Source organism: Parathielavia appendiculata (genome assembly GCF_033297405.1).
Source record: "Parathielavia appendiculata strain CBS 731.68 unplaced genomic scaffold N657scaffold_4, whole genome shotgun sequence".
NCBI lineage: Eukaryota > Fungi > Ascomycota > Sordariomycetes > Sordariales > Chaetomiaceae > Parathielavia > Parathielavia appendiculata.
In genome coordinates, this window is record NW_026944223.1 from 1,129,445 (window position 1) to 1,155,153 (window position 25,709).

General features: G+C 55.3%; 10 protein-coding genes across 10 annotated transcripts; 4 read left to right on the forward strand and 6 right to left on the reverse strand.

Annotated features, from left to right (window-relative positions):
* Positions 1–100: 100 nt before the first annotated feature.
* N657DRAFT_643894 (cytochrome c oxidase-like protein) lies at positions 101–1,094 on the reverse strand. The gene is made up of 5 exons (XM_062792642.1): positions 891–1,094; positions 807–831; positions 410–569; positions 341–348; positions 101–240 (listed from the first exon to the last, which is right to left on the reverse strand). Exons 1-5 carry the CDS (start codon positions 1,039–1,041, stop codon positions 195–197), a joined length of 390 nt encoding a protein of 129 aa, XP_062648856.1. The 5' UTR covers positions 1,042–1,094; the 3' UTR covers positions 101–194.
* A 255-nt stretch (positions 1,095–1,349) lies between these two features.
* Positions 1,350–4,259, forward strand: N657DRAFT_643895 (DNase I-like protein). Its single transcript, XM_062792643.1, has 5 exons — positions 1,350–1,774; positions 1,834–1,892; positions 1,956–2,088; positions 2,144–3,739; positions 3,933–4,259. Exons 1-5 carry the CDS (start codon positions 1,747–1,749, stop codon positions 4,046–4,048), a joined length of 1,932 nt encoding a protein of 643 aa, XP_062648857.1. The 5' UTR covers positions 1,350–1,746; the 3' UTR covers positions 4,049–4,259.
* A 1,205-nt stretch (positions 4,260–5,464) lies between these two features.
* N657DRAFT_655203 (uncharacterized protein) lies at positions 5,465–6,296 on the reverse strand (the record flags this gene model as incomplete). The annotated part of the gene is made up of 4 exons (XM_062794581.1): positions 5,465–5,679; positions 5,730–5,888; positions 5,948–6,081; positions 6,136–6,296. 4 exons carry the CDS (start codon positions 6,294–6,296, stop codon positions 5,465–5,467), a joined length of 669 nt encoding a protein of 222 aa, XP_062648858.1.
* A 427-nt stretch (positions 6,297–6,723) lies between these two features.
* On the forward strand, positions 6,724–8,344 carry N657DRAFT_643898 (uncharacterized protein). The gene is made up of 5 exons (XM_062792644.1): positions 6,724–6,939; positions 7,011–7,727; positions 7,784–7,828; positions 7,877–7,975; positions 8,047–8,344. The coding sequence occupies exons 2-5, from the start codon at positions 7,017–7,019 to the stop codon at positions 8,236–8,238; spliced, it is 1,047 nt and encodes a 348-aa protein (XP_062648859.1). The 5' UTR covers positions 6,724–6,939; positions 7,011–7,016; the 3' UTR covers positions 8,239–8,344.
* Positions 8,345–8,801: 457 nt separating this feature from the next.
* Positions 8,802–10,398, forward strand: N657DRAFT_643899 (uncharacterized protein). The gene is made up of 3 exons (XM_062792645.1): positions 8,802–9,045; positions 9,094–9,840; positions 9,892–10,398. The coding sequence occupies exons 1-3, from the start codon at positions 8,895–8,897 to the stop codon at positions 9,900–9,902; spliced, it is 909 nt and encodes a 302-aa protein (XP_062648860.1). The 5' UTR covers positions 8,802–8,894; the 3' UTR covers positions 9,903–10,398.
* Positions 10,399–10,688: 290 nt separating this feature from the next.
* On the reverse strand, positions 10,689–11,378 carry N657DRAFT_643901 (uncharacterized protein). The gene has a single exon (XM_062792646.1). It carries the CDS (start codon positions 11,049–11,051, stop codon positions 10,884–10,886), a length of 168 nt encoding a protein of 55 aa, XP_062648861.1. The 5' UTR covers positions 11,052–11,378; the 3' UTR covers positions 10,689–10,883.
* Positions 11,169–15,152, reverse strand: N657DRAFT_643902 (ANTH-domain-containing protein). Its single transcript, XM_062792647.1, has 4 exons — positions 14,801–15,152; positions 14,090–14,712; positions 11,624–14,037; positions 11,169–11,537 (listed from the first exon to the last, which is right to left on the reverse strand). The coding sequence occupies exons 1-4, from the start codon at positions 14,830–14,832 to the stop codon at positions 11,451–11,453; spliced, it is 3,156 nt and encodes a 1,051-aa protein (XP_062648862.1). The 5' UTR covers positions 14,833–15,152; the 3' UTR covers positions 11,169–11,450.
* A 162-nt stretch (positions 15,153–15,314) lies between these two features.
* Positions 15,315–16,817, forward strand: N657DRAFT_643903 (uncharacterized protein). Its single transcript, XM_062792648.1, has 3 exons — positions 15,315–16,075; positions 16,131–16,599; positions 16,662–16,817. The coding sequence occupies exons 1-3, from the start codon at positions 15,573–15,575 to the stop codon at positions 16,713–16,715; spliced, it is 1,026 nt and encodes a 341-aa protein (XP_062648863.1). The 5' UTR covers positions 15,315–15,572; the 3' UTR covers positions 16,716–16,817.
* Positions 16,818–16,881: 64 nt separating this feature from the next.
* On the reverse strand, positions 16,882–18,187 carry N657DRAFT_643905 (uncharacterized protein). The gene has a single exon (XM_062792649.1). The coding sequence runs from the start codon at positions 17,991–17,993 to the stop codon at positions 16,899–16,901; it is 1,095 nt and encodes a 364-aa protein (XP_062648864.1). The 5' UTR covers positions 17,994–18,187; the 3' UTR covers positions 16,882–16,898.
* Positions 18,188–19,419: 1,232 nt separating this feature from the next.
* N657DRAFT_352642 (uncharacterized protein) lies at positions 19,420–25,105 on the reverse strand. Its single transcript, XM_062786931.1, has 3 exons — positions 24,500–25,105; positions 19,703–24,446; positions 19,420–19,637 (listed from the first exon to the last, which is right to left on the reverse strand). The coding sequence occupies exons 1-3, from the start codon at positions 24,953–24,955 to the stop codon at positions 19,507–19,509; spliced, it is 5,331 nt and encodes a 1,776-aa protein (XP_062648865.1). The 5' UTR covers positions 24,956–25,105; the 3' UTR covers positions 19,420–19,506.
* Positions 25,106–25,709: the final 604 nt, after the last annotated feature.

The following is a 25,709-nucleotide window of genomic DNA, read 5'->3' on the forward strand; positions in this document are numbered from 1 at the left end:
GTCATAATTTGGAACTGACAAGGACAGGCGGCGTCAAGAAAGAGCCCCAATCACTGTGACCAGATTCTTCGACTCTAGGAACATGTACAGGTGGCTGTCCGCGTGTGTTGCTCTCCTCGACCCGTCTACGTGTACACCTCCGCTGTATACTGATTCTCCACTAGCGACCGCCGGATTAATCTTCGTCTCGTCGCTTAGGTCGTCTTGTCCTTGTTGTGGTAATTGACATCGGGGTTCCAGCTGTTTGTCTCTGTTAACACGCCATCTTTTTTCATATTCATCGTTCTCCCCTCCGAGTATCCCGTTGATGGGTTGTTGGATCCAAATTCGGTATACGTACAAGATGGTCTGTCAAGCCCGTTATTAGTTTCCACCGTGATTTGTAAGGAAAAGCGCGGAGTAGACGTACCTGGTCACCATTGCCCCAGGGGAAGTTGCGGGTGCGGATGTTCTGGTAGGGGTACTCGGTGCGCTCCTCGAGGGGGGGCATGTGCGACCAGTGCTCCCAGTGCTCGTTCCAGAGGTTGTAGGCGTTGAGGCCGGCCAGGAGAAGGGCGGGAGGGACGGCGCTGTTTGTGGGATTTAGTGTTAGCTGTCTCGCTTGCCTTGCTCCGCTTGTAATTCAGTGTGCCGCGGAAGGCCTAGCTCCTCCGATCTTTACCACCCAAGTCCTCCAGCAACCACCCATTTTCTTGTCCTCCTCTTTACCGCATTGTAAGCTGGGCAAGTCATCGTTCCAGGAAGTCGTGTGGTGAGGTGATGAAAACAACGCAACGTGGGAGAGGAGGGATTGAGGGTTAGCCTACTAGATGGAGATCTTGCGCCACAGCTCTGCTCGTCCGTTAGCTTTGCTGACTTGCTGAGACACAGGAACCGGGGCAAGTCCTCACCAGTGGTGGCACCGGCGTGCTCCTTGACGTGGCGGCGCTCGCGGACGAAGGAGTTCTCGGTCTCGGTGCTGGCGAAGCGGCGCTGGGACTGGGCGCGGACCTGCGCAGTGAAGCGCTGGGCAGCGCGAGAAACCTGGCGCTGCACAAACATGGTGGTTGGAATGCGTAGTCGGCGACTTGGCTCGAAGGGTTGCGGTTCGGGTTGTCAATTGGTGTGCGGGAGCTTCCCCGAGGTCATGCAGAGATGAAGCAGCGCTTGACCCGCTTTTTGTTTGGAGCTCCGCTGGCTGTTATGAGGTGAGGTCAGAGACCCCAATCAGGTCATTCTCGGTTAGACTTCGGGGTGGGCGCACGGACTAGCCGGCGCACCGAGAAAATCATGACATAAAGACGGGAATCTTTAAGAGCAATGAGTGACCCGGTCAGGTGACCTCGCGATTAGCAGGTTGCCACGGTTCGTGGCGCCTGCCACTTTCCGTTCGTGGATGCCGTGAAGGACTGGGACTCGATGATTTGTGAGAAGAGTTTCTGACTGGGCTGAGCTGTCATTATCAACGAAGCGAATCTGAGCCGTGAAGATTCCTCTATTCTCTCCCGAGTTCCATCTGTTGGTGATGCCTTGCGCGGATGTCAAATCGCGATTCCCCCCATGAGATTTGAATCGCATCATTGGTCATATGTAACGAATTCAACACACCACCTCGCCCATGATATATGCCGGACTCGCCGCAACTCTAAGGGCGCTGGGGTCCTTTTCACTTGGCCGGTTTTGACATCCTGCCACCGCTCGTCACTCTGATTAGAAAGGCAATACAACGCAGCCTTGAATCGCCGCGGCTTTGAGACTCAACACAAGATGCCGCTCCGAATCACGACATGGAACGGTTAGACATCTGCCCTCTTAGCACCTTTTTTCTCGGTCACGTTGCTGATACCCTAGCAGTCAACGGTATTCGAAACCCGTTCGGGTACCAGCCGTGGCGGGAGAACCGCACATTCCAGGTACCTCGTCCCCACGTCTTGATAGCGTGGCTCGCGAACTTGACAGGACCTAACCGGCTACAGGCCATGTTTGATACGCTGGAAGCGGACATCGTCGTCATGCAAGAAACCAAGATTCAGCGGAAGGATTTGAGAGATGACATGGTTTTGGTCCCGGGCTGGGATGTCTACTTCAGTCTTCCCAAGTACAAAAAAGGTGCGCAAGCTTTGGGCGCCATGCTGCTGCTCCAGTCCTCTAATGTGCATAACAGGATACTCGGGTGTGGCAATCTATACCCGATCCTCCAAATGCTGCCCGATTCGTGCAGAAGAAGGCATCACCGGCGTTCTCTGTCCGCCAAACTCGTCTACCAAGTTCCGGGACCTCCCTGCAGACCAACAAATCGGCGGATACCCGGCCCCTGGCCAACTCTCTGACTCCGTCGACGAACAGACTCTTGACTCTGAAGGTCGTTGTGTGATCCTGGAGTTCCCTGCCTTTGTTCTCATCGGTGTTTACAGCCCGGCCACCCGAGACGAGACAAGGACTGAGTTCCGCCAGGCCTACATCGATGCCATCGACATCAGAGTCCGCAACCTTGTTGCCATGGGGAAGCAGGTATTTCTCTGCGGCGACCTCAACATCATCCGCTCCGAGCTGGACACCGCTGGCTTGCCGGAGCGCCTACGGAAGGAGGCCATGACGCTTGACGACTTCTTCTCCACTCCGTCGCGGCGCTTCTTTAACCACCTTGTTTATGGAGGGCATGTCATTGGCGAGAGAGATGAGGGCCGGGAGGAGCCTGTGCTCTGGGATCTCTGCAGAGAGTTCCATCCCACTCGTGCAGGTATGTACACCTGCTGGGAGACCAAAAAGAATGCACGACCGGGCAACTTCGGAAGTCGGATAGATTACGTGCTATGCAGCTCTGTAATCAAAGACTGGTTTATCGACGCCAATATCCAAGAAGGCCTGCTTGGATCCGACCACTGTCCCGTGTACGCTACAATTGGTGACACTGTCAGTTTGAACGGCACCAAGGTTCACACTGAGGATATCATGAACCCGGCAGGCATGTTCAAAGATGGCCAGCGCCAGCGAGAATGGACACCAAAGGACCTCCTTCCCACGTCGGCGAAGCTTATCCCTGAGTTTGATCGCCGACAAAACATTCGAGACATGTTCTTCAGGAGACCCGCCCCATCGAATTCCAAGCCAAGCTCAACAGTCTCTCAAGGAACCATTACCGCCACGGATGCCATACAGGGCGAAGTGAATGGCGAAGTCCGAAAGGCCAGCGTTGTTTCCCTGCCACCGTCATCCGCTCGAACGACATATCTCACGACCGATATCGACACAACATCAAGCAACGACGCATCAATACCTCCCCAGAAGCCCCTCCCGCTTAAGCGGCAAGCAGAAGCCTTGACGCCTCCAAGCCGACCTCAGAAGAAGGGGAAAGGTGCGCTCAACAGAGAGAACTCTGCCAAATCGATGTCAGGCTTATCACAAAGCAGCCTGAAAGGCTTCTTCAAGCCAAGGACCCCTACGCCAGACGTTAACCCTGTCGCCGAGGCAGATGGCAACACGGATACGGCCGCCACCCCGAACAAATCGTCTGCTGAGCCGAGTTCAGAGCATGATCGTCAGCCAGGTCTACTCACCGGCGAATCCTCCACGGGGAATGACATCGTGGCAGCGGTTGAGGAAAGCCCAAAACCTGAGAGCTCGTCCACAGAAAAGGTGTTTGATCCAATCCAGGCAAAGGAGTCCTGGTCGAAACTGCTCGGCAAGCGCGTGGTCCCAAAGTGCGAGCATGGTGAGGATTGCCAGATGCTGGTGACTAAAAAGGCCGGCATCAACTGCGGTAGGTATTCTTTCCCTCCTCCTCACTCCAGCATTTCCATAACCGGACTTGAGCAATGCCTCGTCTCTTCCGAAATCCTTTACGCCTGCCCTTTTGCTGTCCTCCGTCCCCGTCATCATCCTCGTCTCATTATCGCGTTCGTTATTTGCAGCCAACGCTGCTGTTCCGTTATCTTCACTGACAACTTTCGCAGGTAGGTCCTTCTTCATGTGTGCTCGTCCGTTGGGCCCGTCTGGAGACAAAGAGCAGGGAACCGAGTTCCGTTGCCGTACGTTCATCTGGAGCAGCGATTGGAACGGTCGGCAGTGAAGCGCTTTGGGAAAGGAGGATTGATTGCCTTGCATGGCGGCTCGGCTGCGACTTGCATACACACGCACTTGGTCTTCCGTCGGTCGGTCGTTCAACGATCGTTTCGCAGGATGGTTACAACGACGAGTTGCTGGTCTCTCAGGCATTGGTTCTTGAGGTCTCAGCTGCCGCAGTGGCATACGGACCCGCTTGAGTTGTCTCTTAGTTCTCGTCAGCAATGGACTCGGCGGGCTTCGTGTCCGACACCTTGCTAAGCAAAGGCCTGCTCTTCCGTACCTGCTCCCTTTTGTCTGCGTCTCGCTTGACTGTGGTCGGGGCTTCGAGACCGTTGGGCTGTTTTCGAGTCGCTGCTTCTACCTATCAGACATCCGTTGCGATCAATCCTGTCTTCGCCGTGCCGGAAGCCGTGCAGGATGTAAAGACTCTCTCGCTCCCATGACAACATGCACCTGCTGCGACACCAGTCACGCCGTGATATTTGTTGGTTGAAGTTCACTGGATGCTTAATTTGGCGCGTTGTGATCTGCGTTCTGGGTGATGAGCACGTCGCAGATCGGAAGAAGCTGCCTAAGGGACTCGACGTGATGTTACTCCCAGCAGACTTTGCCTTCATACAGCCACAACAGTCACGCAATGGATGGAGCAAGCGGGATTCAGTGAAGTTATCTATCGTCGTTGTCTTGCCATGAACCCATCGGCTCTGATCTGTCCTGCGAAAATGCCCTTAACTGACCACAACCAAGCCCCAAGACAGAAAAGGACGCCAACGACAGGTAGTCGGCTACCCAGATCCATCCTGTTCCGACTTCTTTCCCCCTCCAAGATCTCAGTCCCAGAGATTTGTCTCCAAGCACCGAGTACCAGAGTTCCATCTTCGGGTATGTCTCCCATCCCCCGCATACATCATCACTGGGAATAAAAAGCACGATTTGACCGTCAATACTGTAACTCGCACCGTCCAAACAAATTGATTATGAGGCTGGTGTTGTGGTCCATCGCGGTGGTGAAGGCATCATGTGAAACGCATCGGGGTCCAAAAATCGGTGTCGAGAAATCGGTGTCGAGGCTTTGCTTGCCGCTCCCCGAAACTGCTCATGCGCGGCGGTGGCAATTGAGCTGGAGGCTTGCTCGAGGCCGGTGATGGTGGCTTGCAGTCTGTGTCGAGGCAAATGTCAGCGTCAGGTCACTGAGAGAGACTGACGCTGGATTGAGCGCCATGAGTCATCGGAGATGGGCGCTCACCTTTAGGTGTTTTTCTTTTCTGATTTTTTGACTGACCTTTTCTGGATTCTCTGTCTCTTGGACGCTGTTGCTCATTGCGCGGTCCGAATTGTCAGGACTTCATGAGCACGTCTTTTGCACGATGGTGTTGATGACTCGGGCGCTGAGGATCGCGACCGAGTTGATTATCCAATATCAGATTCCAGCTGCGATCAGTCTCTCGTCGATCGTCATGGGGTTCTGTGTCAAATGGCGCTTCGACAGAGGCAGCTGCGGGTTGCGGCGGCCAGCCACGTAACGATAGCCCGGGTACTTCGCCTTGTGCATACGGTCCTCTTCATCAGCCAGAGCCTTGAAGCGGACCTTAATCTCAGGCTTCGCATCCCGCCACATCTGTCCCACAATTTGCGCTACCCGATGTCAGTAAGATGCGGAGGAAGCTGGGCAGTGAGAGACTTACAAATGCGAGCAGCAGTCACGCCAGGGTTGTTTGCATGGATTTTGGCCGACATCCACTGACGGTAGATGATGAACTGATTGCGAGGCCTGCGGATGTGAACTTTGGTTACTTTCTGGTGGTGAAGAGGCGACGAGACCATGGGCGGTTGCGCAACGGGCTCTGAACCATCGATGGTTAGATTTCATGCAACCGCCAATCTGAGACCTCAGCTCACTTACCAGCGGTAGTCTCAATAATTTTGAAAGACTCCTTGTCCAAGGTGTGCGCGTACGGAACGCTGGTGATCCAATACCGCGTTGACTGAGAAGCCTTGCAGTGGACGATGGCAGCATGTTTGCCATCGTTGAACTTTCTGTAGAGGGTTTAGCAAAGTGCTGGCGTTACAGTCTGACTGAAATGAGCTCACTGGTAATTCAGCAACGCGGTGTTCATGGTGTTGACGGCAGCGTCCCGGTCATCATTGTTGGCAGTGCACTGGACAATCATTTCATTGCCACTGAAGACAAACGCCAAGGGAGCAGCGTCCTCCACGGTGCTCGAAGTGATGTTCTGAATGGAAGAAGCCATGGTGAGATCGGCCAGTGATATCGGTTTCGAGGAGCTGATGAGCTGGTGAGGAAAGATTGAAGCTCCTGGCAGGGGTGGTTCTCAACGAGCGGGAAGGTTATCCCAGAATGGCGAAAGACAAAGTGAGGTCGAAGAAGAACGAGGGAAGAGTGAGGTATCTGCAAATGAAGTGTCGGAAGTTTGTGTGTGAGTGGAATCGAGAAACTTCATGACTGGTTTTTGAAGACGATTTGAATAGTGTGGCTGGCTTCCCAAATTGGTGATATGGGCCACTTAGTTATACGTTCAGAGGAACAATACTACTGTAATTAAGTCAAGGCACAGACGATAGGCAGCCCACCTGCACAATTCTAAGCTCGAATAACGTTGTGTGCAAGCCAATGGAAAGTTTGGAATTAGATCCAGTTCCTCGGCAATAATTGATACTCAACCACTTCCAATGCGCCCTCCAGTCCTGCCAGAGCATTTGCCATTGCATATACCAGGCTACGCCAACTCCGTGAAAACCAACTCCGTAACAGCACGACGAAAGCTGAATTTTGTCATGACTGACGAGCAAACAGCCCTGCGGGCCCGATTGATTCCCGCAAATCGATCTTTCTTGTCTCAAGAGGCAAGGAAGATTCGCTGCGCTCTCGGACAGGTGCGTGTGAACCAATGATCCGGAGATGACTTGTGGCTTTCGCTGACATGAGCGGCTCTGTTCGCTTTCAGGTTATTATGCGCCTACAGTCCCAGCACATCCGGTCATTTCTTGCCAAAGAAATCGAGGAATTCGAAAATTCCTTTGAAGAGATTCTGCAAACAGCCAGTGTCTTCCTTGTCACTACTGAGAGGGTCGCCCAATCTCCCTCGTTGGTGATCATCGACCAAGCCTCTGTGGTCAAGACCGTCTGTCACTTCCTCGCATCATCGAACGCCATCCTTGAGTTTCTCGATTTCCAACATCGGAGGACTGGCCTTGCTTCTGGAGGCGATCCCTCCCTTGAGCAGCAAGTCAAGGATGCCCAGATCCTCGTACAAGAACTTCTGAACACGTTCATTCTTCATAAGAAGGCGGAACACTATCCGGGAAAAGAAATGGGCTTCATTTACAACGAGGATGTCATGATCTACGGGAGTTTCCTCCTCCACAGGTTTCACCACACTGAGCAAAGCGAGATTCCCGACCCGGATGACGACAACGTCGATGTCGGCAAGTTGGTTCGGTACTGGCATACGGATAGCCTGTTCAGCCCTCTGAGACATGTTCCTGGCACTCCCTGGCACAAGTTTTTTGGCAACCTCAGACCAGGTCCGCTTGCAAGACCTGCGCTGTTTAGGGAGCGCAAGCCGCTTCCCTTCTTCCATGCTATCATCCCCCCGACGATCGAGTGGCTGCATATCGAGCTGGAGGATGAGTACGAGAAATACAGGGATATGTTCGAGAGGGTGAGTTATTCCTTCACAGGCTACGGTGGCATTGCATGCTAACTCCTTTTCATCAGTTCCGTCGCCTACCCGGTCCACGTCTCCCAGACTCTGCCAGAATTGTGGGTAAAACTTGTCAGCTGTAGTGCGCTGGTGCTAACACCGGGAAGGCCATGATCAGAGACATTCAGCGTCGCCTGTCTCATCTCTTTAGGGGCTGGAAGAGGGCCGAAGAGGCCAGCATTTTGTCTCTTGAAGACATGACCGATGTGCGTTATAACAGCTTTCCAGCATTGACAAAGATTGAGCTCAGGATATATTGCTAACTGCCGCCAAATAGTTCCCTTGCCCTGAGTATGATCTCCTGGGGCTGTCGAAATTTGAGGCGCTGAACGCCGAGATCAACGCAACCGACATGGCAGGGATTGCTTTGCTGGGAGAACCTGTTGCCCCTGTTCCGGTTATCTTAGAAGCGCAGATTAGGAGATATTGCCTCGAGTTCGACGGCGAGTGGGACACTGATTTTTCGTAGACTGAACTGCGATCGAGAACATCAGAGTACAGACTGCGGGAGAGAAGGGATTATAGCTGCATTGGCCTTTGCTGGACTTTCAAAAGTCAATATGAATCATTTGTGCACTGGATGTTCTGAGGTTTGTGTGACTAAGTGACAAGTCTTGAATCAATTTGAAAGCTGGGTGAGCTGAATAAAGGAAGTCAATTGAAAGAATGCGCCATGTTAGGTAGCTACAGTCCCTTGGTCCGACTTTGTCGATCAGATCCCACCATTTTTCACAGTATTTCCCACTTCAACAGCCACGGACTCGAATCTGACCAAAGATAATAAAACATTGAGAAAGCTCAAAGTTGTCTCTCGGTCCAAGCCGGCTTTTTCACACACCAAAGTAGGCCGTTCAGGCGTTTATTCTGAAATCATGCGGGAACCCCTGTCCGTAGTTCCGCGCTAACAATCATTCAAGTAATGTAGTTAAGCGTGGCCTACCTTTATCTTTGTTCGGTCTCCAATTAAAAGCATGGTAGGCGTTTCTCGCATCTGTGGCTGCGCCTTTCTTCTCCCCCCCTCTCCCCCCTCCCCCGGCTCCAGTCATTGCAAACGCCTGCTCGACTTTTCTTCGTTACCTTCACCGTGCTCAGCACACTACACCTGAACCTGCTCAGCACCTCAAAATGTCAGGCATCAATCAGATAATCCAAACATTCGAAGGTCTCGGCGAAGGAGATCGAGAGACCACGATGAAAGCACTGTCGACCATGATGCGTGTCGAGAATCAGCGGCAGCCCGCCAAAAAAAAGGTCAACGGATTTATGGGATACCGTGGTATGTTGAACCGGTAGTGCCATCGTGACGTCGGCTCACGCCTTTTAGCATACTATTCGTCTCTCTTCTCACAGCTCACGCAGAAGGAGAAATCGCCGATAATGACGATTCTCTGGAAGGAGGACCCATTCCATGAGGAATGGGATTTCATGTGTGCGGTGTACTCGGCGATCCGAGAGTTCTTGTCGGACGACAACGTCTCGCTGCAAACCTGGATTCAATTCGCGATCAAGCACATGGGAATCGTGGTCCGCGAGCACTACCTGATAACTCTGGGCTGGGAATTGATCCAACTCAATGACGGCTCTCACAAGCTCGAGCGCACTTCAATCCGGTCAGTCCCGAGCTGCCTCCAGCCGATGAACGGATTCGGCCTCTTCATGAACTGCCTCAATGACGGCCTGCCGGTTGCCAACCCGCTGCCCATCATCGCCAAACTCTCGGGCCTTACAAACGATGTCATCTGCATCAACACTCAGCTGGGAGCCGCCGCAAAACCCGCCAACAGCATGAATGGTTTCCGCCAGTTCGCCAAAACCCATCCCCAACTGGCCATGTCGGCTATCTTCCAGGTCCCCGCGGCCCATCCGCTCATTGTCCAAGGCGTCACTGTGCATGACATCACGCCAATGAGCGACCTGACTACGACCGAACCCTTCATGGTACAGAACGACGACCCGGAGCTGGATGCCATGCTGGACAAGATCTTTCGCGGGGAGGGCGACGGGAGCATTGACAACCCAGCCAACCTCGGCAATCAGTTCTTCACTATGGGAATGGGGAACGGCACACAGGGTAAGAGTTAAACGCTTTCACGGTCACTGTGATGCTGAATCCAATACACAGGTTTCAACTGAGACATTCCCACTTCCCACACCTCAATCCACCCCGAGTCCCTGCAGTGACCGAACGAAGCCGTTTGGGCCCCGGATATGCGAAGAGCAAGCATCACATGGACGGGTCAGCAGGCATCCACCAACAACACCGGAAAAGCTCACCCCGATTCCGTGATACCGTGCGAAAGACCTTGCATTTCCTGTCCAGGTGGCTTATGAGGGTGCGGCCTGCCTATGCTTCCCTCTGCTCGGTTATTTTTTGCAGAGCAAAGAAAACCACATGCAGGCTAGCGGCTCTGGGACGCTTCAAACCTCAGGTCGCCACCGTTCCCCATGCGTCGTCATGTTGCATTCACCAACGAAAGAAGAGGGGGCCCAAGCGGACAAAGAGAGTGGCACGGCACTTGGCAAGCAAATGGTATGAACTCACTTTCTCTTCCATTTGCCGCATGTATATAGAGCCCATGCCTCCTCCGATCCTCCTCGGTACACAGTAAATCGACAGCTCAATTTTCGCACGTCTTGCTCTGCAGGCAACGTCTTGGATTGTGACCTGTCGTCGATTTAAGCAGCAAGGGTTCCATAAGCTAATGCACGTCAATCCGCTACCAGGACACCCGGACTGGAGGGCTTGGCGAGCGGCTTTCGGCTGGAGGATCCCCCACTTTCTCAGACTTGCCTGTGTTTTGACATGTCACCAAGTCCAGTGACTCCCCTGGCATCTGGATGGTGCCGTTGTGCAACGGTCATTGCGGCGGGTACCTGCTGTAGGGACACGATCGCTTCTTGCAACGGCCAAGGGGGCTTTTTTCTCTGACAGGTTTTGCCGAGTTTCCCGGGCGTGGCAGATTTCATTCACAGTGGTGGGTTAGGGTATGGCTAAGACTGAAATGTGGGCTCCTTTCTTACCCCTCATCAGCGGACGAGCTGTGAAGAGCAAACACCATGTGATGCAGGATGGAATGGCACACAGATGGCCCAGTGTAAGGACTGTGAGAAGGCTCAAGACGGCTTAGGAATGCTTGGGATGGCGACGTGCCTTCGGAAATTTACATTTCCAAGGCCGGAAAGCAGAGTCAAGCGCATGAGCAGTAAGCCCTGATGGATGGTTTGGAAGAAATGCATCACAACCTTCATCAGCAGCTGCGATGCATGACTCAAGTTGTGCATGTTTGTTTCATGACGTTGTCAAACTCGCGGGCTGTTGAGTCGATGGAGTGCGAAGCATGGCGTGGTTCAACAGGGGGCCCCGGGCGTGGTGGGATGCATGCCGTGTAACTGAACACTGCAGCGAAGCGAAAAGGGTTCATCCGATCGGAGTTGGCCGGATCAGTTGTACACAGTACGGCGCTTGTGTTTGCCGACTTGCATTAGCAAGGGGATTGGTTCCCATATCTCGACACAAAGTGGAGGGTCGAGCCTCGCCGACATCGAACGAGAACGATGCGAAGCACCAGGAAACGTCGCCACAGTGGTTCAAATTAAGTACGGCAAAAGAGAAGTGGAATAGGAATCAACCGCTGCTACCCTGCCCCGCGACAACCTCCGATTCATACGCACCACCGCCCCTTACTCCTCCTGGTACGAGATCTTGCGCATCTCGCCAAGCCGGTGACGTGCCGCAGACAGAGCGTTCTCGAGTTTAAGGATTTCAACCTACGTTGTACGGGAACAGTCAGTGGAATGCTCAGGGGAGGTACCGGCTGAGGTCCGAGAGAGAGAAATAAGAACCGATCACTTACCTGCTGCTCCATCTCGCGCACTTTGAACTCATGGGCGCCCAGCTTCGAGTAGTCGACCTGCTCCTCCTCGGCGTTGCGATCCTTGATCATGCTCTGAACCTGCCGGACGAGAGCGCGGCAGGCGGCGCCCACAGCTTTGCTGGCCTGCTCCAAGTTCTCCTGGCTCTTGCTCATGAAGCCTGCCTTGACACGGCTGGCGGCCACGAGCTGAGCAGTCGACGCTGCCACATCGTTGGACGCCACGATGAGCTGCTCCGGGCTTTTGCGGTTGGACAGAACGCCATCCGCCGTCTCGATGAGCGTATTGGTCGAAGTCGCAACGGCCTTGGCAGCCGAGATGAGCCCCTCGGTCCATCTGTTGTTCTTCTTGTAGAACGCCGTGCGCGACGATGAGCCTCGCCCGGCCTGCACAATCTCCTGCTGCGTGACAGTGGCCGCCTTGATCAGCTGGGCAATCGCTGTGGTGATTGCCATGGCAGCATCCAGAATCGAATCGTGCACCCGAAGTTCGTAGGTCGAATAGCCATCGCGTGGCTTGCTCTTGAGCTTGTTGAGACGGGCGACCGCCGCCTCAATCGCATCGGCCGCCTTGGTCAGTTCCTGATCGACAATCTCGCCCAAGTCGCCCTTAGTGGCAAGCTTGCCAAAGCCCGGGACGAAGGCCTCAACCGACTTGTTGAGCTTCTGCAGGTGCATCTGGACTTCATGATTGCTGTTGATCACGACGTCCGCCTTCTGCAGAGGATCCATGCCTTCCAACCGGAAACTCAGCAAGCTGCGGAAAAACTGGACCGTGGAGTGAGCCGACTGGCGAGCGCCATTGATCAGCGCATCGCTCTTCCTCTCATCGGTCGCGAGACGCGTGAGACCCTTGGCGTTGCCGCAGACGTCTGCAATGGCACCAGCAAACACGTTGACGTTCTTGATCAGGTCTGCATGAGTGCTGTTGGGCCCGTCGGCAATGAAATTGTTGAATGACGTCGCAAATTCAGTGGCGCTGGCGGACGCCTTTTCGATCTGCGAAAGGACGAACGAGGGTGAGGCATTCTGGTTACCAGCTTGCATCGTCGAGTCAAGCTCGTATATGGCATCATCGACGCGCTGCACGCCGGCCTGGAGCACCGAATCAATAATCTCGTTGATCTTGTTTAGTTGGGCGAGGACCAGGGCATCGAGCTGGCTATCGAGCACTTGATCGGATGTGCCCTGGTTGTTCTTCAGCTCATTGAGCTCGATCAGCGTCTGATCCATGCCGGCCTTGTACACTTCAAGTTCCTCCTCCTTTTCCCGGAGAAGCGCCTCGAGGTCCGAACTTCCGTCCCTCAATTTCGCCTGGGCTTCTTCCAGCGCCCGCGACTTGTTACGCAGTGCCTCCTCGAGATCGGCCATTTCGCGGTTGTACTTGGAGAGCATGGTCGAGAGCTCATTGCCCTTGCTTCGCTCCAGATTGTCTGCCCGATCCAGAGCCATGCGAAGCTCTCGCTTCAGCTTTTCTACCTCATCCTTGTTGGAGCCCTGTAGCCTGTCCCTCTCGTGAAGGGCCCGATCCCGTTCCCGAATCATGTCGGCCAGCTCGAGGTTCTTGGTCTTGATCTCGCGCTCCAGCTTCTCTCGCCGGTCAATAGCCTCTTGGGCAGAAGCGGCCTTGAGCTGGACTGACTTGAATTTTTGCAGCAGGTCGAGGTGCTCGTGGCGAAGCTGAGAGTAAAGTTTGGCAAGGGCTTCGTACTTGGTCCTCCATGTGTTGACCTGCTCTTGGAGAGCCTTGATTTGTTCATCCTTGCTCGCTACTTGCTGCCCAAAGTTACCCTGAATCTGTGACAGCTCGCTTTCGAGGGCCTTAACTCGTTGGTCATACTGCTGGAGCATCAGTTGATCGCGTTCATACTGCGCCCGCGCATTGAGATTCTCTTGCTCAAGCTCGGCGAGCCGGCCTTGGGTCTGCCATTGCGCCTGCTGGGCTCTCAGCGCCTCCTGCTCCCGCTGCTGCTGTTCCAATAGCCGCTGCTGCTGCTCCTCGAAGTCGCGCTGCGCCTGGAGTTGCGCTTGTTGTTGCGCGAGAAGTGCTGCCTGCTGCTGAGCCTCCAATACTCGCTGCTGCTCTTCGTACTCCCGGTTCTGCCGGTCAAGCTCACTCTTCCAGAACTCTGAGATCTCATCAGGCTCGTCAGACTTCGGGGCTGGTGGCGGAGGAGTTGGCTTCTTCTCGATCTCCTGCTTAGGACGCGCGGGCAGCGCTGGCGCATTCTCGTCCTCTGCTAGCAGGTTTGGTGGTTCCTGCGGCAGCTTCGGGATGGTAATGAGGCTCGTGAGGTAGCGAAGATTGGAGCATTCGTAGTAGAACTTTACGAGGCGGTAGTGCTGGGCGTCGTATCTCTGGCGGAGAGGCTCAAGAGCGTCGTTGTCGCCGGTGGCTGCGGGATGTTGGTTAAATTGCACGAGTGCACATCTGAGAAGGGAGCTCACTTGAATGCATTGCCCGGAGCATGCTAGTGATGAACTTGTAAATGCCGTAGCTTTCGGTGACGAGGGGAACAAGCGCAGAGATCCTGCATTCGTTGTTTCCCACGTTGCGGAAGTGAGAGAAGATCAGCTTCTGGAACTGGTCGATCTTGTCTTGAAGGGTCATGAGGTCGGTAATGGTTTCGTAGCCCTCGTTGGGGTCGTTAATCGCCTTGAGGCTGATGTATTCCTCGTACTCGAAGGTGCCATTGAACTCTGGATGCTGCTTATGGAAGGAAAGTTTGGCGAGTAGGTAGTAGACGTATTCCTTGATCAGGGGGCCGTAGCCGCGCATGCCCTCACCGGCCATTCCGCGGTTCAAGCTATCGATCCACCCTCTGTTCGCCATTGCCTCCTTCAATGTGATGGGATGTCCTTCTTGGAGAACCTTGTGGACCGTGATCAGGGCCTTGAACGTTTGGACCTCGTCGGCCAAGATGGGCTGAACCTTGAGCCCAGCCCAGAAGGACTGGGAGGACTTGTGGTCCCATGTGTAGACGATGCAGCTTCGAACATGCTTGCGCTTCGGTGCGGATTCCTCGGGACTTGTCGCCTTCTTGATGTTGATGGCCAGCTCGGCCTCGGACCTGCGCGGCATGGCTGATTAGTCTTGGGCTGTGGGCTAGGGCTCGCGGAGACGTCGAGGCATTATGTAGGGAGGTGAGCGCGACGAACTTGGTATGGTCAAGGCTGCGTATGGTGGCCATGTTGGGCGCCTATCGAATGTTGCCGCGTTGCTGGCCAGGCTTGCGAATCAGAGGGGTGCGGGAGGATGGACACAACAGACGGCACTGGACAAGTCGAACCGAATCAAATCAAATCATGGAGAGGGTCGGGCGAGTCAGGGGCTGCTCTGCGACGGCGAAGGTAAGACCGGCTAGGTACAGGATACGTAGGGATGATTAGGTGGCCGGGTCGGCGAGTTTGAGGAGCAAAGGGAAACGGATATTAGAGTTAAATGAACGTGGAGTTCGATGCTCGCCTCCTATCGTCGTCAGCCAGTATTGGAAGTCGCACCGCGATTGCGAGGACGTTCGATCGAGCCACCAATCAACGGGCCTCAGGCGGAGCAGCAACGGATGTTGTGGGGGCAGGCAGCTGCCATGCGATTTCAAGCGGGGCACAGAGCTTCAACCCCACCAATGCTGCGGATTCATTGACTGGCCGGGCACTTCGTCACTGTAAGGCCCTCAAAGGGGAATCACGAGGAAGCGGTCCGTCATTTGATCAGACAATCATTTCTCTCTAACTCTTCATACCATCATCTGCCTTTGAGCTTGTGTGTTTTGAACAGCCTCTCTATTTCTCCAAGTTTCTAGCAAGGCCAGCATCCTCTCTAACTGATTCTCTGTTGCGCTTTGGAGTAACTATCTCGGGCTCTTATCTAGAGATACCCCACCTTCTCTCCTCGCCGTCACTCCGCCCAAGACTTCTAGCAGCAGCAGCCATGAACATCATCTACTCGACCGTCAACAGCCTGCGCGACAGGTACACACCTGCAAGCCACACCTCGACATTCCGCAAGACGGGCGAGATTACGCCCGAGGAGTTTGTGGCTGCAGGCGACTATCTCGTCTTCAAGTTCCCTTCCTGGTCGTGGGCCGACGCTGAGATCCCCAGCAAACGCATCAGCCATCTTCCGCCGGGAAAGCAGTACCTCGTGACCCGCCACGTCCCGTGTCACCGCCGTCTGAACGACGACTTTGCTGGCGATGCAGGCCACGAGGAAGCCGTGGTAGAGGGCGGCAAGAACACCGACGAAGATGGCTGGCTGCGCACGGGCGGCTTGACCAGTTCCCAGCCGCTCAAGGTCAGGGAGGTGCGGACGGTGGACGATGCGGGGAATGTTGGGGAAAGGGAGGTCATCGATGAGGACGACATTCCGGATATGGAAGATGAGGAAGACGATGAGGCCATCATCAGGGATGCAGAGGGGGATGGCAAGAACAGGTGAGCATCGGAACGCGGGTGCGGTTAGGGGCCATTCTAACTCGGCCTGCGACAGCGGAAGGAGAACTTACTCGCTCTACATCGTTTACTCGCCGTGGTACAAGACCCCGAGGATGTACATGTCCGGCTACCAACCGAATGGCCAGCCGCTTCCTCCGCACCTCATGATGGAGGATATCGTTGGCGACTACAAGGACAAGACGGTGACGCTAGAAGACTTTCCTTTTTTTGCCAACAACGTCAAGATGGCCAGCATACATCCGTGCAAGCACGCCTCAGTAATGAAGACGCTTCTAGACCGTGCCGATGCGGCCCTCAAGCTGCGGAGAGAGAGACAGAACGCTGGCGTGGCAGCAGGCAGAAATCAAGGGCTGGAGGGCCTCGAGGGCCAGATTGGCAACCTCAGTGTCGGTGCTCCAGATGCCACCAGCGATAACAACGATGAGTGGGAGGAAGTGCAGCACGACGTTGGCGATCTGGAGGTGGCCATCCGGGTGGATCAGTATCTTGTTGTGTTCTTGAAAGTACGTTTTGACTACCGCATCCCCATCTGAGACCGGCGAAGTTGGCTGACATGCCACTCTAGTTCATTGCCAGTGTGACCCCTGGTATTGAGCATGATTTCACCATGGGTGTCTGATGTCTTATTCCTGTCCACATCGGTCATGTTAGGTTGACGGCGGGTTATCTTCCTTGGATGGGCCCATTCATGGATAGATCACGGCGAAACGGCATGGGCCAGGGGCGCACGGCACAGAGCAAGGGGCAAGAAGACGAACAATAGCACATAAGTTTGCAGATTGACCATGGGTAAATCATATATTCATGAATTTTCTCCTCCCTCCCCTTCGTCACTAACCTCCTCACCCGCCTCTATCGCCTCTTGCCTTTTCCTTGCGGCCCTCTCCCTCTTCTTATCCAGCAACTTCTGTAACCTTTTGGCCGCATTGAATACGCCATTCGTCCCGGCACCACACGCCGCACAGCTGGGATCTCTCCGGTACCTCTTCAACGCGCACGCCTCACAAAAATAATGCCCACACCTCGTGACAACAGGCGATTTGTACCCCTCCCTGCAAATGATGCACGCAAACGGTATATTCTCCAACATGGCCGCCTCTTCCTCATCTTCCTCCCTTTCCCCCCCACCACTACCAGCCAGCTTCCTCTCAGCGCTGGCCACCACCGTCCCGCCCAGCACCTTCTTCCCCTTGGTCACGTTCTCCCATTCTCTATCGAGCTGCCAGCCGTGGGCATAGTCCTCGCGCGCGTGCAGGAACTTGCACGAGTCACCAAACCCGCAGAAACCCGTCTGCTTGTAGTCCTTGCACACGTCCGGCGCCATGTCGGTGATGGTGATGGTGCGGATGTTGGTCGGCGCTTTTATGGGGCCCACGTTCCGCTGTGGTGCGTCGGGGTTGCGCTGGATGTAGCTTGTCTGGCTTGCCAGGCCCTTGTACGTGCCGTCTGGCGGGGCGTCGCGTGGGTCTGTCTTCTTGATGGTGGGCATGGCGCGCGTCGAGCCGAGGAGGTTACGGGCGGAGAGAGCGCCGTCGGCGTCTTCGTCGTACCAGTTGCTCTGTTTGGTCGCCTCGCGCTTGCCGCGGTCGAGGGAGATGTTGCGGTCCGCTTCGAAGATGGTTGCTGCCAAGTCGTCGGTCTTTGCAGCGCCTGATTCGGCTGCGGTGTCTTTCGAGGAAGCAGCTACTGCGCCCGTGTTCCTTTTTCGGCGCTTGATTCTTTGGCCGGCTTCGTCCTCGGAAGAAGAGAAATCCGAGCCATCGCTGTCGTCGGCAGGCGGTGGTGTCGCTGGTCGTTTTCGAAGGTTTGCTTTCCCTTTTGCGCCCCGCTTCTTGAAGACGGCAACTGGTGCGATGGGCGCCGCTGGCGCATGGCCGGATGTATCCGTGTCTGCCATCGAACTTGGGGACGGGGTTGGGGGCTTAAGCTGGAATGGCGTGGAGTGGTGGTTGTTCTGGAAGGAGAAAGACGGTAACTTATGTTGTTACAGCAGCAACTGTTGAATCCGTGGATTATGTCATCTGCCAAAACACTTTCGGGTTCGATTATCCAGAATGCATGTGATGCACCTGCTGACTCAGGCCGGGGAAGGGAGGCGGGACCGTTTCAAGCCCCTGAAAATTGAAATGTGAAAATTTCGGTTTTAGCTAAATCTCTTTAAGGAGGGTGAGCCCTGGGCGAAGGTTATATTTGGCTAACTTTCCTCACAATCGCACCACAACACCAAACACGCAGCGAAACCAACCATCATCTGCCTCTGAACACTATCCTTGCTGTGTCGAAAGCTACCTCCAAAGTGTTTTCGCGGAATCAGGCTTCGTCAAGGTCCGATGAATCTTTCCAGGACAAGCTGGCTTACGTAGCTGCGGCGGCCATTTTCACTGAGGGACTGCCTTTGGACCTCTGGGAACGTGAGCCGATTAAGATTTTGGTTCCCGTTGAACCGGTCCCTCGCGCTATCAGGCGCGCGATCGCAACAAGACTGGTTATCAAAGCCATTTTTGCTAAGAGATTGCCCCGGGACCTTTGGGAACGTAAAAAGATGAAGGAGCTGGGAACGCTGCTGGATTCTCGCTGGAAACCCCCAACAAGGGCTGATGTGGACAACTGGGCGACTGCCCAGAATGTCTCTGGTGACAGGAGCGGTAAGTAGTACATTGTCTGCCACCCATGGAAAATGTCAAGTGCATCAGTATTTCTACGAACAACGGGGCGCAACAGTTTTGCCTCACGAAACCGAGAACTTCCAATTTAGTTTTTCGCATTCAATCATCAACACGCTACACCACACTGTAATCAGTTATACACCAAAGCTTTCGCTGTCTCCCTCCTTGTCTCTGTCCTTTCGGTGACTCTGGGGGTCGACTTGAGTAGCCACAGTGGCAACGGCGTGGGTGCTACTTGTGGCCTCCTCTTCCGCTTGCCGCTCTTCAGGCCCCGGAACCAGGCTCGAAACCTTCTTGAACCACCAAGGAACAACAACCAAGTATCTGGAGAAGACACTTCTAAACCCGAAACGCCGTGGTCACCACCCAAGCCCACAAACCGAGGATGTTCCAACGCCATGTCCGACGACGATGAGAAAAACGCGAGCCAGATAGCGTTTGAGGATAGCCGGACGGAGTGGAATGTGTAGCCCTGATTAGTCGGCGGCGGACAGCGGGTTCGCCTTGGTGAGCCTGATCTGATGGTACAGGAGGAAACTGAAAAACAGAACAGGAGGAAATGGATCATCATGGTCGTGAGAAGTCCCCAGTATGGCCGGTGTATGCATCACAGAAGCCCCAATGCAGCAGGAAAATGGTTCTTATAGTGATCGACGAGGAAAGTAATGATGCGCTGGCCAGGAGCTTTGACAAGGGACATCGTGAGTTGTTAATCCAAGGAAACCGAGAGAGTGCGCCCGGGCATCATGCCCGGGACCTGACAGTCCCAATCGGCGTGGGGGTTGTTGAAGGACCTGGCGTAGGGTTGCGGAAGCCCGCAGCCGAATGGCGACCCTTTTTGGCACTATTAGTGAGGGTGCCAACATCGTGCTTGCCTATCGCGAGAATGTCAACGTCCGCGCAGCTTAGCACTGAGAGTTCTCCAGCCGCGGTCACTTACCATCGCAGCATGCTCGAACGTTCTCGAGACGATCGGCCTCCCGATCTTGCCTCTCGATCATCTGCCTAACATCCTCAGCGCTATCTTGTACATCGCTGGACTCATAGATGCCAAGGGCAGAGTGGCGCCCTTGAGCACTCCGGCTCCTGATACTGCCAAAGGTCTCGGATATCTTGTTGTCCTTCAAATACCCGCCAATCCGGCTCAAAGTGCCAAACGATGTGCGCCCTTGCGAGGCCTTGGAGCGCGAGGGTGTCAGTGTAGGGACGCTCATGGAGAGATCCATGGGTGGAGAATCTCGCGCAGTACGCGAGTTGTATGAAGACAGCGAGGGAACTGCCCGGGTGCCATTGGCGTGGCGCCTGCTGCCGAACGAGGGATTGAATTCTTCGACATCCTCCCTCGTGATATTACCAGCAATCTCCTCGACATCCGTTTGCCCCTCGTCGGCCGTTCGCAACAACAGGTATGAGAGCGCATTGAACCACGTCTCATGTCGTTGGCCGGTTGTGCAAGTGAACTTGATGCTTCTGCTTGGCGAGACAATGACCAGGCTCTTCCTGTGGAGCCCCGGCGGCATCGGGTTGTCGTCGGCAACGACTCGAACTGCCTCAATCTGAACGCTCTTGGCTCTCAGCTCGGAACGTCCAGCCGTTGAGGGGTCGCGATCGCTCCAGTAGAGGGTACGCGTATAGGGGTGGACCCAGAAGTATCTGCGATGCCTGTTCTCCGACATCTCCCCGCGGCCGGTTTTGCGCGTGTATTTCCACAAATACTCGCCAATCATAGTCTGCGTGATTGCCTGGATCATGCGAGGATCGGTGTTTGGCCCGAAGCCCTGCGGATCGAAGCCGCCCACTTGATGCATGTTGAACCGATTATCAACCTCAGACGTGAACGACGAAATGGAAGACTTCCGGCTCTGCATGGTCGCGCGTGAGAGCGACCGCGCGTCGTACACATCGGAAGTTCCAGGGGTGAGGCCGGGCTTAGTAGCAGCACGCGGGGTTGGCGTCCCTCGGCCAGACGCCAATGAGATCGGAGAAATGGGTCGCCTTGAACCGGTGGGCGTTCGAGGCCTGAGTGACTGATTTTGTGATTTCAAGGCGGAAGCAGGGAACAACGGAGGACCCATGGAGCCAATGGTACCTTGGCCGCCTTGTGATGAGCCACTTCTCGCTGCCTCGATGACTTCTTTGTGGTTCGGTGGAAGCGGTGGGACTTCATCAATCGACACCATTCCGGTAGCCGAACCAGGCCTCCGAGGAAGAGGTCCTTCAAGTGGATCGACAACAGAGTCGGCCGCATAGTCCTTCGGTCGCTGAGCGCCGTCGAAGCTTTCTTGACGAGGTCGATGGATCCTCACCGTAGAGGGAGTGCCGATGCTGCCAAATGAATTGGTTCGCTCCAGGTTGGCTGTATCGAAAGGCTGAGCCTTCTGTTTGAGCATCTGGTCGATGGCCTCGGACGTCAGAGCTGTCTGAGCGCCCTGGTCCGTGGTCGATGCGGTCTGCTTCTGGTTCTGCACAGATTGACGTTCACCTAAACTGCGAGTGGCATCATCCGCGCCGTTGACTTCAATTTCCGCGTCGCGGGGGAGGATGAATGCGTTCCTCCAGGGACTGCGGGGCTCGACAGGAGTAGGTTCAGTGTGCAGCGACTGAATACTCGAGAAGTTCAACAGTTGGGCGACCTCGGGCTCCTTGATTCGAACGGGCTCAATGTTCTGAGCCTCAATGCTCGAAAGAGACAAGGCGGGCGGGACAACCTCCGTAGCCTCTAGGGGTTCGACGCCCCAAGATTGGACATTTGACAGGGTTAGCGGAGGAGGCGGGGCTTCTTGAGGCACCACGTCCATAGCCTGAACAGAAGCGATGACCAGAGGAGGCGCTGGTGCCTCGGGTTCTTCGAGGGGTTCAACCTCTTCTGCCGCGATGGACGACACCGACAATTTGACGGGTGATGCGGGCTCCTCGTGCTGAGGCTCAACGTGCTCGGACGCAATCGAGGACATTGACAGGTGCACAGGTAGAGCAATGTTGATCCTGGACTCAGAGGGCTCCTCAATAATCGGCGGGGAAAGTTCAACCGGCTCCACCTGTTCGGCGAGGATACCGGAGCAAGAGAGAACGATTGGCGATGGAGGCACAGCTTCGGGCTCGACGACGGGCTCAACCTGCTCGGCATACACGCTCGAGAAAGACAGCGTAACCGGCGTCGGCGGTGATGGCTCAATAGCCTGAGAAACAATGATAGGCAAGCTGAGCGCAGGCGGTTCTGGTACAGGCGGCTCCGGTTCGGATACAGGCTGGATATCTTGGGAGACGATAACTGGCACACTGAACACCGGCAACTCTGGAGCCGGAAATTCTGGCTCCGCCATGGGCTCGATATCCTGGACAAGGATGGCAGGCATACTGAGCGCTGGCGGTTCAGGCAAGGGCGGCCCTGACTCGGCCATAGGCTCAATATCTTGGCTGAGGATGGCAGGTACGCTGAGCCCTGGCAAAGGTCGCTCTGTTTCGGCAACTGGTTCGACATGCTCGCATACCAGAGACGCTAGGGTGAGGACTGGTATTTCCAGCTTCTCTGCCACCGGCTCCGTCTGTTCAGATAGAATGGAGGAGACACTCAAGGGTGACTGGCTGGACAGTACCTCGGGTTCCGACTGAGGCTCGATGAACTGCGCTTGGATTGAAGAGAAGCTCAAGGACGGTGGAGGTGACGGGAACTGCGCCAGCTTCGCGTGCATATCCCAGTCCTGTTGGACACTGGCGTCGCTGTAAGAGATGGAAGACAGTGGTCTAGATGTCATTCCATCCCTCGGATCATCTCCCAACCACTGAGTCGAGGCATCTGTTCGGAAAGGAGCAATTACGGACTCCATCGACATCGGCCGCTCAGGGAAGGTGGCGCTCTGCGGAGACGGAACCAAGCTCGCGCCCTCTTCAGATACTCTCTCGCGATCGACAATCGCAGACATAGACCGTATATTCACGGGTTCAGTCATCATGCCGGTATCGACCATGATCTTGGGGAGTGCTGGGACCTCAGGAGGCGGAGACAGCCGGCCCCGAACAACGCTGTGGGGCGTGGCAGGGGTGCCGGACCGAACGCTCCTGCGACTAGGAGTAGCGGCTCCTGCACACGAGTCCGAATCGCTATTGTCGAGATCGTTCAGCTCGGCAAACAGGCTCTGCCCACCGGGAGTGGCGGACGGATTGTTGGCAGAGATGCTGGCAGGACTGCTTGGCAGAGCCGGCTCCTCGGTGAACTGCCGAGAACGGCGGCGGCTCAGGGAGCCACGGCTGATGCGCCTCCGCATCTTGGGGCCAGATGTGGGAGTCTTGATATCGGAGCTGAATGAAGGGTAATCCTCATCCTCACTTGACGTCGAGGCAGTGCTGTCGAAGGAGTAATGATTGCTGGAATGGTGCGGTGGCAAAGGCGGAGGGCGCTTGATCGAGTTGAGCCCTCGGGATGGGCCAGCTTCCGTCTCCGTCAGCGCATCATCATCGTCCGACATGTCCTCAACGCCCGTCTGGAAGTCCTCGGTTTCGGTCCCGCGCTCATGGGCAGTCTCAAAGGCGGCGTCACTGGTCTCATTGGCTGTCTCGAAGTGGTCGCTGCTCGGCTCACGCACGGGGCCAGCGGGGCGGACGTTCGAACCGCGATGTGGCAGGGCGGGGGAAGATGGCGCCTCGGACTGGTCTTCCCACTCGGGGTCTTCGACTATTTCAGTCCTACTCGCTCGTGGAACGCCCAGCTGGTTCAGCTTGAAGGAAGGCTTCTTGGATTCGCGCAAGTCAGCCTTGCGGCTTTTCTTTGGAGCAGGGTGCGGGTCGCTCCTGAGCTTCTCGATCTCGTCCCGAGCATCCTGGAGCATACGCTTCAGCTCAAGCTTCTCGGTCTTTTCGCGGTGAATGTTTGTCCGCAGGGTCTGAATGGTACGCTGAGCGTGACCGAGCGACGTCTTAAGCGTTTCAGATTCCAGCGCAGAGTGCCGAGGGGTTGGCTTCATAGGCGAAGGAGGCGGCGAGTGCTCGGGGGTGTTATGGTCAGGGGCCGAGGTGGAATCCTCCTCGCTCGCACCGTGAGTTCCTTCGCGTTCCAAAGCCCGGCCGCGCTGAAGTGCCGAGAAAGCCTTGGCCAACTCCTGGTTCTGACCAGTGAGCTCCTCTACCTTCCGCTGCAGCGCCGCGCGCTCGGTCTCAAACACAATGGCAGACCGGCGACTCGTACCAAGCTCAATCTCGAGGTTCTTGATCTCGGCAGAATGCTTCTCCTCCTGTTTGGCCAAGCTATCCTTGACCTCTTCCAGCTCCCTCTGCGTGGCATTTCTCTCTGATTGGATGACATTGAGCGTCTGGGTCAGCTTCTTCTCACGCTCGGCTGCCTCCTTTTGGGTCGCAATCAGCTCGTGAATCTGAGTTTCCAGGTTCCAGTTCTCGTCCTTGTACTTGTTCTCGCTTTCGTCCAGGCTCTTCAGGCGTTGCTGAAATCCCTCGGCTTCGATCTCAAGCCTCGATCTTTCAGATTTGACCTCCTTCAGCTCTTCCTCCCTCTCCGAGAGCAAGGCTTGAAGACTTCTAACCTGGGCGATCAGGGAGGTACTGATCTCGGCAGCAAATTCGATATCGTGAATTCGGCTGGCAGGCTGGTTGCGGATCTTTCGATTCGGGACGCCGAACTTAGTCGGAGAGGGTGCAGCGAGAGTCTCAAACTTGGACGGGCTTACGGAACGCTAGAACCGCGCGTCAGTCTAGGGTTTGAAGACGATAAATTGGACGCACGTACTCTGGCAGCGCCCTTGCCGTCGGGAGAGAACGGAGAGCTTGGGGCCTCGTTGCTGGGCACTCTTTGCTTAGGAAGCAAGGCTCGCGCGCTGTCCCGGGCAACCTCATTGTAATCCTTCTCGATCTCAACGAGACGCTGTCGCAGTTCCGGTGTAAGCTCAGCCTCGGACTGCAGTTGCTCCACTTCACGGAGCTTCTCGGTAAGCTGCTTCTGTTGCTGGACAAGGGCCGTGCCGAGTTTCCCCGCTTCTTCCATCCGTCGCTCAGTGTCCCGAAGGTGGGCCTGAATCGCGCGCTTGACCTGCTCGGCCGAGGATCCGGGAGCCAAAGCAAAGAGGTGAGTGTCAAAGTTAGAGTGCCGAAGATGGGCTGAACCCGCGGGGCTCATAAAGGGATCGAAGGCATCGCCGGCAACCGAAGCCGCAACGGGCTCGTCTGAGGCGAGGGAGGTCGTCATAATTGAGACTGTCGCCAAACACGCTAGGTCGCCGAGATGACAGACCCAGCGCCTGGTGTTTTCGTGGGATTCCGAATGCACTGCGCCTTCACCGTCCAGAGTCCAACATGTGGGGGAAAAACCACTTTGCAAGGACAAATGACTTTAAGGAAAATGAAGGAGAGTGTTGTTGTTCAAAGAACAAGACAAAGTCGTAAGCAAGCGAACAAAATTAGAAGTACTGATTATGTTGGGTAAAGGAAAGAGAGAACGAGAGCAGCCAGAGAGCGAAGACACGGCGATGAGTATGCTGGAGTCGTTGTTATTGCGCTTTGGTTGGGGAGGACGCGACTGCAGGCTGTGCTGTTGACATTCCCGGCGCAATTGAATTTCTTCTACGCGCCAGAACAACACAAGGCCCCCCAATCAGAAAAGCGCAGTCTGCTGCAAGAAACGAAAAATAGGTAATGAAGGGAATGAGAAAAAGATCGAAATCGGGCGACGATAGTCGAAGTGGGCGAGAAAATGAATCCAGCAGCGAGGGAGGCAGGAATCTGCTGGATGTCTCGAGGGGTAACAACTCAGTGAAGAAAGGGAGCTCGACATCGCGAGGAGTGGACTCAGCCCGACGAGCATTTTGGCCTGAGGCATCAGCATAACGTTAAACTCCCAAAGGCAGTAACTTCGCTTGATCGGGTCGGGTCCATGAACTCCACCGACTCCATTCATTCCGCCAAGCCCAACCACCACCAGCTCGGCATGGTCCACTTTTAAC

What these genes read in the sequence shown, in the direction of transcription:
- N657DRAFT_643903 (XM_062792648.1), top strand. Translation starts at nt 15,573, where the DNA reads ATGAACATCATCTACTCGACCGTCAACAGCCTGCGCGACAGGTACACA. An exon ending in GAGGGGGATGGCAAGAACAG is followed by an intron (nt 16,076 to 16,130) that starts GTGAGCATCGGA and finishes GGCCTGCGACAG; the next exon opens with CGGAAGGAGAACTTACTCGC. An exon ending in ATCTTGTTGTGTTCTTGAAA is followed by an intron (nt 16,600 to 16,661) that starts GTACGTTTTGAC and finishes ATGCCACTCTAG; the next exon opens with TTCATTGCCAGTGTGACCCC.
- N657DRAFT_643902 (XM_062792647.1), bottom strand. Translation starts at nt 14,832, where the DNA reads ATGGCCACCATACGCAGCCTTGACCATACCAA. An exon ending in GCTCCGGGCAATGCATTCAA is followed by an intron (nt 14,038 to 14,089) that starts GTGAGCTCCCTT and finishes AACATCCCGCAG; the next exon opens with CCACCGGCGACAACGACGCT. An exon ending in TGCGCGAGATGGAGCAGCAG is followed by an intron (nt 11,538 to 11,623) that starts GTAAGTGATCGG and finishes CGTACAACGTAG; the next exon opens with GTTGAAATCCTTAAACTCGA.
- N657DRAFT_643901 (XM_062792646.1), bottom strand. Translation starts at nt 11,051, where the DNA reads ATGCACAACTTGAGTCATGCATCGCAGCTGCTGATGAAGGTTGTGATG.
- N657DRAFT_643905 (XM_062792649.1), bottom strand. Translation starts at nt 17,993, where the DNA reads ATGGCAGACACGGATACATCCGGCCATGCGCCAGCGGCGCCCATCGCA.
- N657DRAFT_643894 (XM_062792642.1), bottom strand. Translation starts at nt 1,041, where the DNA reads ATGTTTGTGCAGCGCCAGGTTTCTCGCGCTGCCCAGCGCTTCACTGCG. An exon ending in GCACGCCGGTGCCACCACTG is followed by an intron (nt 832 to 890) that starts GTGAGGACTTGC and finishes ACGGACGAGCAG; the next exon opens with AGCTGTGGCGCAAGATCTCC. An exon ending in TGGCGCAAGATCTCCATCTA is followed by an intron (nt 570 to 806) that starts GTAGGCTAACCC and finishes TCCCACAAACAG; the next exon opens with CGCCGTCCCTCCCGCCCTTC.
- N657DRAFT_643899 (XM_062792645.1), top strand. Translation starts at nt 8,895, where the DNA reads ATGTCAGGCATCAATCAGATAATCCAAACATTCGAAGGTCTCGGCGAA. An exon ending in CGGATTTATGGGATACCGTG is followed by an intron (nt 9,046 to 9,093) that starts GTATGTTGAACC and finishes CACGCCTTTTAG; the next exon opens with CATACTATTCGTCTCTCTTC.
- N657DRAFT_643898 (XM_062792644.1), top strand. Translation starts at nt 7,017, where the DNA reads ATGCGCCTACAGTCCCAGCACATCCGGTCATTTCTTGCCAAAGAAATC. An exon ending in TCCCAGACTCTGCCAGAATT is followed by an intron (nt 7,829 to 7,876) that starts GTGGGTAAAACT and finishes AACACCGGGAAG; the next exon opens with GCCATGATCAGAGACATTCA. An exon ending in CTCTTGAAGACATGACCGAT is followed by an intron (nt 7,976 to 8,046) that starts GTGCGTTATAAC and finishes GCCGCCAAATAG; the next exon opens with TTCCCTTGCCCTGAGTATGA.
- N657DRAFT_352642 (XM_062786931.1), bottom strand. Translation starts at nt 24,955, where the DNA reads ATGACGACCTCCCTCGCCTCAGACGAGCCCGTTGCGGCTTCGGTTGCC. An exon ending in ACGGCAAGGGCGCTGCCAGA is followed by an intron (nt 24,447 to 24,499) that starts GTACGTGCGTCC and finishes GCGCGGTTCTAG; the next exon opens with CGTTCCGTAAGCCCGTCCAA. An exon ending in CGTTCGAGCATGCTGCGATG is followed by an intron (nt 19,638 to 19,702) that starts GTAAGTGACCGC and finishes TTCTCGCGATAG; the next exon opens with GCAAGCACGATGTTGGCACC.
- N657DRAFT_643895 (XM_062792643.1), top strand. Translation starts at nt 1,747, where the DNA reads ATGCCGCTCCGAATCACGACATGGAACG. An exon ending in GGGAGAACCGCACATTCCAG is followed by an intron (nt 1,893 to 1,955) that starts GTACCTCGTCCC and finishes AACCGGCTACAG; the next exon opens with GCCATGTTTGATACGCTGGA. An exon ending in AAAGGCCGGCATCAACTGCG is followed by an intron (nt 3,740 to 3,932) that starts GTAGGTATTCTT and finishes CAACTTTCGCAG; the next exon opens with GTAGGTCCTTCTTCATGTGT.